The 9,092-nt window shown below is 43.2% G+C and overlaps 1 protein-coding gene across 1 annotated transcript; it reads right to left on the bottom strand.

Moving 5' to 3' along the window:
- Positions 1 to 3,475: 3,475 nt before the first annotated feature.
- Positions 3,476 to 4,168, bottom strand: LOC125194949. The gene has a single exon (XM_048093162.1). The coding sequence runs from the start codon at positions 4,166 to 4,168 to the stop codon at positions 3,476 to 3,478; it is 693 nt and encodes a 230-aa protein (XP_047949119.1).
- Positions 4,169 to 9,092: the final 4,924 nt, after the last annotated feature.

Below are 9,092 nucleotides of genomic sequence, written 5' to 3'. Positions count from 1 at the left end.
GATAAATGCGCAAGTAAACATGTTCAAAGACTCGTGAACTATTTTTTTTGTTGGCTGCTGCCACGCAATTTTTGGATTGAGCTTTAATTCCTAGACTTGGTAATTGAAATATGCTACTCTAACAGCTAGATCTAGGCCGAAACATAAAAACATGCATATTAAACGAAAGAGAGCGAGACAATTACTAGATCGAATGAACAATTTCCTGAAATAACCTAGACCTGGGAAAGCAACTAAAAGTGGGGACCATTTTCTGAAAAGGTAGAGTATGATTGAAAAGCTGCAAAATAACTAACTAAAGGACTAACTAACAACGACATCATCTTCTCCAACATTTATCACGAAACAACCAGTTAAAAACAGAGCAAGAACGAAGATCAAAGCAAAGCAGACGAAATTAAACCGACAGAAATGAAGAACAGTTAAAACTAAAGCAGATCTACGGCTACTAGACGAGGTAAAATGAGAATACAGAACTTAAACAATCGAATGAAACAAAAACATGCAGATCCAACCATGGAACGCTTATTCCACTCCGGATCCAAGCCATCCACAACAACCAAACATCATTTCCACCTCCGATCCTCACTAGTCTACGTAGATCCAACTAATCGACAACAGATTTCTTACCAACCAACTCCAAACTCAGATCAAGCAACAATAATCAGAAGATCAAACCCAAAACAACACGATAAGATAAACAAAACATAAACAGACATATCCATTGCAAAATACGAAGTATCGAATGATAAAAACAACACCAAGGCCGAGCCTCGAACAGCGAGGGCTCGGCAAGTACCAAAAGTAGACAGAAAATTAAAGACAAATGTTTCTTCGCCTCCGTAGAGACGGTGTTTCACCCAAACTTCTGATGAAATGAGAACCCCCCTGAAATTTCCCCCTAAGTGTGTGAGTGTGTAAAGAAAAAGTGGAAAACTAAGCTAGGAGCTGAAAGGTGATGATGCATGTTGATCGCGTGCTCCCTTTTTATAATGGATAGAGCATCTAGACTGTTCTTGCAATGCCCATTTTGCCCTTCAATTCAATGCTCTTTTGTCTAGCGCTCTTCCTTGTTCAGTTCATTTCCCTTGCCGGCTTCCTCCACCAGGTGATCTCTGTCTCCTTCCTAGGGTTGGCAATTTTCTCTACACACCTGCCTCAAAAAGGTTTGTTAGACCCGGGAAATCACAGAATTTATCCCTTAACCAATGCATGAAATTAGCACTATCAAACTGCTCACACTTAAAACATACTTCCTCATCTTCTTCTTCTTCTTGGCGACGTTGGGGCGGCGGTGGCGGTGGCACTTGACTCTCTTGGGCCTGCGAGTGCTCCCCTTCTTCATTGTAATGATCAATAGCATCGAAGGCGGAGTCATCATCGGCCTCAAAGATGGGGATGCGACCCGGTATATTCCTCTTCCTAAACTCCCCATTGATGGGGTTAGCCTCAATGGCTCTTCGGTGCGTCGGGTTGTTGAGCTTCCAATTGACTTAGTTTGCCCAAACATCGACCTTAGTCAACTGCGGGATGGGAACGAAGAAGTGATCCCCCGCCACTTGTAGGAAAAATCCATGAAAAGAATTGAAACAAAGCGAAAAGAGCACCTCATAGGTGATAAAGCGCTCCCTGCCATCCTCCTTCAATCCGGCGAAGGATATGTCCAAGTGCTCGGCAATCGTAGTGATCAAGCCCCCACAATATATAATGCCTCCATCCTTCTTTGTGATCCGGTCCACATAGATAGTAAAAAGGGTACCATAATCGAATCCCTTCTTATTGAGAAGACACCAAATCACATTCAACTCCGTCTGGGAGACACTCCCCCCATCGACCCTAGCAAACATGAGTTGGATCCTTGGTGACCTTCAACGAGCTCAGGAACTCAAGAGTGTACTTCCTGAAAGACGGTCATATCCTCTCGAACATGTATCAGAGGCCGTTCCCGTCGCCCACGTCACACAACGCCCAAAAGTCATCCGCGATCCCCAAAGTTTGGAGGGGGAAATCGTGGGGGTACCTCGAGGGCGCCGTCTCTCGTGCCGACAACTTATTCCACATAGCCTTTTGCTCATCCGAGGCAAGGCTAATGTCATAGTTCTTCGCGTTTTCGGGCTTTCCTACAAAAGAAGAATACAATTCCTAAAAAGTATAACAACTAATGGGCAATCAAAGGTTCCCCCAAACTTGCACTCGTATAAGTAACAACAAAGAATCAACAATTAGTTGCAAGTTTTCGGTTCACAAAATCCTAGATGGTAGCATGTAAACATGTAGAGCATAATCATCCAAACTAGGAAACAAAAATTCATCCCCCATGCAGAGACGTATCAACAATAAATCAAAACATATCAACAATCTCTTAGAAATCATAAGTATTGTAATTCATGGAAGTAATAATAGCCTCACAATGCTATAAACATGATTGCAACATATTAATAAGTATAAACAAGAGGAATTCACTATTCACCAAGCTTCAAGTTACCACCAAAACACAAATTGACCAAGGAAATATGAAAATAAGCACACACAATCATCCCCCATCACATAATAAGAGTTTCTACTGAACAATCCATCCAAAATAAACCAAAATCCATGAAAGAATTGAAACAAAGCTCAGAAATTGAGATATGATTCATACCTTGTGTTGATAAGAATTGTAGAAGAAGAGCTCTATATTTTGAAAGAATTGAGAGAATGAGAGTGTGGGTGTGTGATTTTGGTGATTTATAAAGGTAGGGGTCGTGTGCAAGGAAGGAATTTGAGAAGGAATGGGAAAAAGAATGGAAAACATACCTTAAATAAGCCATTCCCGTTTCTAAACTGCACGCGGCGGTCGCCGCATGAAGCGTGGCGGGCCGCCGCATGGGCCTTTAAAAACTGCGCATCCTGGCGGACCGCCGCGGCCCATCCAGCGGTATCCTCAGCCCGCCCTAAGCCCGCCCTAGGCCCGACCTATCCTGCACATTGGTTCAAACGTGTGTCGACCGTCGTGTTAAGTGTAGCGACCGCCACTCGTCAATTTTTTTTTAAATAAAACAGAAAAATGAAAAATAATAAAAAGAACAAAACTTAAAGAAATTGGGTTGCCTCCCAACAAGCGCTTTTATTTTTAGTCGTTAGCTCGACTTGAAGTGGCCCACTAATTGGGCGGATCAGCGACCCGAGTGTTGAAAATTGGCATAGGGAGCAACTTGGTCCCTAGCTTCTTCCACCACTTGTATTTCTCCTTATTGGTTTTGATAACATATATCTCGGGGTCCTCCTTGGGTGCTTTCTTCTTCTTTTACTTCTTCTTTTGCGGAACAGATGTAGAGGAGTTAGCGTCGTCCTTTTTGGGAGAACGTCATACCTCGTTGACAATGTAGATAATGGAGGTAGTAGGATCCTCCACTTCAATGGGGTCTTGGGGTTTGGTCGAATCCGTGACCATGACTGCCCTACACTGTCGTTCCATCTTCGCCCGCTTTGCCTCCTAAAACTTGAGCATCTCGCTCTCGATCTTATAGGTGGATTGGCTATAGTTATCGCTAATTGTGATCTCTCCACGACTTACATCAATCAAAGCTTTGCGAGTAGCAAGAAAATCTCTCCCTAAGATTAGAGGGACGTTCTTATCTACCTTCATGTCAAGCACAATAAAATCGGCAGGGAAAATGAAATCATCAACTTTAACTAAGACGTCCTCAATCATACCTACAGTTTTTATGGACGATTTATCGGCCAACCTTAGTGTCACATTTGAAGTTTTGAGCGACCCAATGTGGAGCTTTTCGTAATACTTCAGTGGCATGAGATTGATGGAAGATTCTAAATCGCATAGGGCCTTGTCAACCTTTCCCTCTCCAATCCGGCATCTGACAATGAACTGGCCCGGATCTCTCTGCTTCACTGTCCTTTCCTTTTGGATGATCTCGCTGCAATGATGTGATAGCTTAAGGTTGGCTTTTGTTGGATTTTTCTTCTTCACCACCGTCTCCCTTAGTAACTTGGCATATTTAGGTATCTCCTGCAATGATTCAACTAGAGGAATGTTAGTATGAACTTTACAAAACATGTTCAAAAAATGTTTGAACTGCTCTTCGAGCTTAAACTTCCTCTTTGGTTGGAAAGGTAGCACAATCCCATTGTGCCGCACGAGTCCCTGTTGAGTAGGTGGTTCTGCCATCTCAGTGGCGGCCCGCCGCGGGTCTGCGGCGGTCCGCCGGCGGCTGGGCACACTCCATTCGATGATTCAGCGGCGGCCCACTGCGGTGTTGGCAGCAGTCTGCCGGCGGCTGGGCAGTCCCCAGTTTTCTACTTTGCCACCCACTTCTTGTTGATGTCATCCACTTGTGCGGCTGCCTTTGCCCTATCCTCATCTAACTTCTTTTGGATTTGCTCCATTTGAGTGTTGATGTTGGCTATGACAGTTGAGATTGTGTTCATTCCTTGCTCGAGGTTGTTTATCTTAGCTTCAACCACTCCGGTCTTGGTTCATTAACCTTCCTGTCTTGTGTGATTACTTCCAAGATCCTTGTGATCCCTTGGTCATACTTCTCCTCCTTTTTGGTTGTTTCATCTACTCCTCCTTTGTCAACGCTAAATCATGCAGGGGATTGCATGAAATTAGTGTTAGAATATGAGACATTAGGATGAGGTCGGTTTCCATTATAATTATTGAAATTACCCCCCCCCCCCGATTAGGGCAATAATTGTTGTTGTAGTTTCTGTTGGAACTTCTTCCTTGCATGTATTTGATTTCCTCCACTATCGGGGCAGGAGTTTTGGGTTTACAGACCGCTATGATGGAGGTCGGTGGAATCGGATCCTCCATCCTCGATGTGTCCATTTGGTCCACCCTAACTCTGAGCTCGGCCCATTCCTTCACAAAAGAACTTTCATCGGCCTGTTCAATTGCAGCTATCGTCTTCATGATGTTCCTTTCTTTCGACTACCCCCTGCTGTTGGCGGCGAATTCCTCGATCACTGCCATGGAATCTTCACCAGATCTCAAAAAGCCTCCGTTTACCCCTGAATCCAACATAGCACAAATTTTTTCATTAAATCTGTTATAGAGGATTCCTACCTGATGGTCCACGGTGAAACCGTGGTTAGGGCACTTTCGGAGGAGAGCTTTGAAACAAGCAAACGCCTCATAGAGGGGCTCGTCGTGGCCTTGGATGAACTGAATGATTTCGCTTTTCAGCTTCAGGATTGTGCCTGGCGGATAGTATTTGTCGAGGAAGGCAGCTACGATGTCCTTCCATGTGGAAACCTTCTCTAGGGGCATACACTCAAACCATGCTTTAGCATAATCAGTTAACGAAAAGGGAAAGAGTCTTACCCTTATGGCATCGTCGTCGACACCATTTAACTTGAGCGTGTTCGCTATTTCCACAAATTTGAAGAGATGGCGGTTAGCGTCCTCGGTGGCCCTACCTGGAAAAGGAGTTTGCTCGACCCTTTGTATAAGGGTCATGCGTAACTCAAAGTTATTAGCATCAATACGAGGGCATTCAGGAAAAGTAACAGTATTCTCCAACGCCTCTCAGGCTGCCCTTTCCACATCTCTCTCGTCCATCAACATCTTGACCATCTCCTGCAATTTTTCGAGTTCTGTTTTGTCAGCCATCGATCCTGATCCTTTTTCACTCCTTATTTTCCTACGTGTTGTTTCAAGTTCCTAATCGAGCGGTTCTAGGCTGTCCTTCCCAGAACGCGTTCGCATACATAACCTGCAAGAATCAAAAACAAAAACAAATTAAAAACTAAAATTAAAACTGAAAGCAATTAAATTCCAAATTAGCAAAATTATCCGTTTGACGATATCACTCCAAAGTGAATTGTCATCCCCGGCAACGCCGCCAAAAACTTGATGCACTTTGTATCAGCACTAAATAAACCTGCAAGTATACAGAGTATATATAGTATAGCTAAAGGCAAACACAAAGTGTCTATCCTCTACTAAGACTCAATTACTATTTGAAAGAACGGAAGGTTTTTGAAAACTTTTTGAAAATAGAAAACAATATAAAGCATATAACAACTAAATGCAAGCAAAATACAGAGACAATTGATAGAGATAAAGGAATCCCAAGGATGTGCGTTCACAGTTATGGTTATACAATTTCCAAACTATAGTACCCTGGCACAGTTTATACTTTGAAAGGACGAGTCACCTAGCTTATGCTCATGCGATGCAAACGTTGATTACAAGATTAGGGTTGTCAATCCTAACACGTAAATCTATAAAGCTCCTAAGACCCTTGAAAAGTCTTGTCTCAATTAACATTGTCGTTTTAAGGGAAGCTAACTGTAGCGTCTACTAAGTGAATCTAACTCGTTAGAACTCTCTCACAGTTATGAAGCAAGTTATATTAAATCATGCAAGATTGTGTCACTCAATCATGCAGCATCAAAACTACTTAGGGAAGAAACAAAGTAAAAACAAACTGGATATTAAATAGAAAAAGGAATCGTATAACCAAAGTCGTTACTAACCCATCCCTAGAATCCTATGAGTTTAGTTACACATGATGAAATAAGCTAAACACATAGATTGAAGGGAAGACAATTTGAACATAAAACTAAAGCAAATAAAACCCGTAGGTTGAATCCTTGTCGTTCTTGATGTTCTTGAAATCCTTCTCCAACTCCTTGCACAATTGAAGTACTCTAGCTTATGATCTCTATGAAATATTTTGCAAGTAGAAGCTCTCTCTTTTTTTATGAATCTTGAGGTCTTATTTATAGGGAAAAGCCATTCCATATTGTAGAAGGAAAAGATCTTCAAAATATGGTAAATCTTGGAGCAAATCTAGGGCATCTTGGATTCTCCTCCTTTCTCCGGCGGGCAGCCGCGGCGGTCGCAGCGTTGGAGTCCAGAGAGTCTGTTTCTCCGGCGGCGGATCGTCGGATGGCTTCCGCCGGTCGCCGGGCGAGACTTCTCTTCCAAGCGTGTTTTTTTGAGGCGGACCGCTGTATTGATCTGCCCGTCGGGGCGCCGGCGGTCGCCGGTCGCCGTCTGACTCCAGATTTCTAGACTTTGCGTTTTGGCTCCCTTTTTTGGCTCAATTATGCACATTTCTCACAAAACACGTTAAAATACCAAAATAGACAAAATATGCAAATAATAGATGTGTAGAGTGACTTTGACATTGAAAATGGACCAAATAATGGCTTTAAAATAGTGCAAAATCTGAGCGTATCAGCTTCCTCTGTGGATCTCGGTGAGCTTTTGCTCCTTCTTCCAATCGGATGTGATGCATTGAAAGATTTGTGCTAATTCCCACAAGGTCAGATAAGGTCCAACCTATAGCTTTCTTGTTTTTCCTAAGCACACCTCTAGCAATTCTTCCTCCTGCTTCTCCATCAAATGGACTGGGAAAGTTTTATCTTCTCCAAGGTAGGCATACTTTAGACTCTCGGGCAGTTTCTTCAACTCCTTTTTGGGTGTGATGGCTTCCTGGGGCAGGGGGTTTTTCTCCATGATTTTGGTAGCCAATTCCCCAATGTCAGTTGCCTCTTCTGAGCCTTTTGTTTGAACAGAGCAAGTTGATTTGATTGAGAACGGTTTGTGGCAGAATGCCATGATCACTTCATTGATCTGCTCGTCCGTCATGCCGAGTCAGTAGAGTTTCACACCACCCTGCAACTTCTCTTTCCACAGCTTGACTATCTTTGAATTCTTAATCTGCTCCTGCATTAATTCAGTCTCAAGATATTCCTGGACCAGGGGGTTAATAACATCCACAATATGCAAATATTCCATATCCAATGGTTGTTTCATAGCATCATCAATGTTGAATGTATATTTCTCCCCATGACAATCCAAGCATATCATTCCAAACACATCAATTATTGTTTTGGCAGTGCGTAAGAATGGTCTTCCTAAGAGGACTCCACTAGACCCAGTAGTTTCAGTCTCATTCATCTTAATCACATAGAAATCAGCTGGGTACAGGAAATTATGCACTTTAACTATCACATTCTCTAACACAACTACTGGATGTATGCATGACCTGTCAGCAAGTTGGATCACTACTTTTGTTTCGGCTAACCTTACCCCTACAAGCCCTTTATAAAGAGATAGGGGTAAAATGTTTATGGAAACACCAAGATCACACATAGCATATTCCACCTTCAAATTTCCTATCTCAACAGGTAGTGTAAACATACCTGGATCATTTTTCTTGGATGGTAGCCTCCTCTTGTGAATCACGACCGAAAATTTTTTGCCGATCATAATCTTCCCTTCTGGTTTAGTTTTCCCAGCTATGAACTCCTTGATGAACGTGGGTAGCTTCAATGCTTGGAGAAAAGGCAAGTTTATCTCCAGCCTCCCGAAAATCTCCATAAAATCCATAGGGTCATCTTTAGTGGCCTCTTCTCTGGTCTCCTCAATTACTGGGTCAAGGAAAAATGGGTCATGATCCTGATGTAAAGGTCTTCCAAGATCTCCTACTTGTAGATCATCCTCCCTTTCCCCTGTTCTGGTATCCTCCTTTTGCTAGGTCAAGTCACCCACTCCTCCACCAGTCTTCATAATCGGCCCTTTGTACTCCAGTCCTGATCTCAAGGTAATCTGACTGACATTTTCCCGGTCAGGTGGTCTGACCGAGGCAGGAATTTTTCCTTCATTCCCTCTCATCTCACTCAGGGAGGTGGCGATTTGGGACATCTGCTTGGCGAGCATGTCCATTACAACCTTCTATTCCTGTTGAGTGTCTTGCAACTTGTGGACCAAGTCATTGTTGGCCTGCATATTGTTCTGAAAGTGTTGTTGTGATGACAGTAGATATCCTATCATGTCATCAGTGGTCCTCTGTTGCTTTGCATATGGCTGACTGGATTAAGTACCTTGCTTCTGATTTCCTTGACCTGGTTGTGGTCCTTGGTTCCCCATATTCCTCTGGTGGGGTGGAACGTAGTTGTTCGGTGGTTGATTTTGGTTCCTGTTGACCCAGTTACCCTGGTTTCTATTCCCACAGCTGTTCTGCTGGAAGCTTGATCCTTCTTGATTCCTCCCTGACTAGTTAGAATGGTTGTTTGGCCCTTCTTGGTTTCGGTTGGGCCAATCTGTTGATTCTCCAATGGATTAGGATGTTGGG

Source organism: Salvia hispanica, chromosome 6, assembly GCF_023119035.1.
Source record: "Salvia hispanica cultivar TCC Black 2014 chromosome 6, UniMelb_Shisp_WGS_1.0, whole genome shotgun sequence".
Classification (NCBI taxonomy): domain Eukaryota; kingdom Viridiplantae; phylum Streptophyta; class Magnoliopsida; order Lamiales; family Lamiaceae; genus Salvia; species Salvia hispanica.
This window is presented reverse-complemented; position numbering and strand designations above follow the sequence as displayed.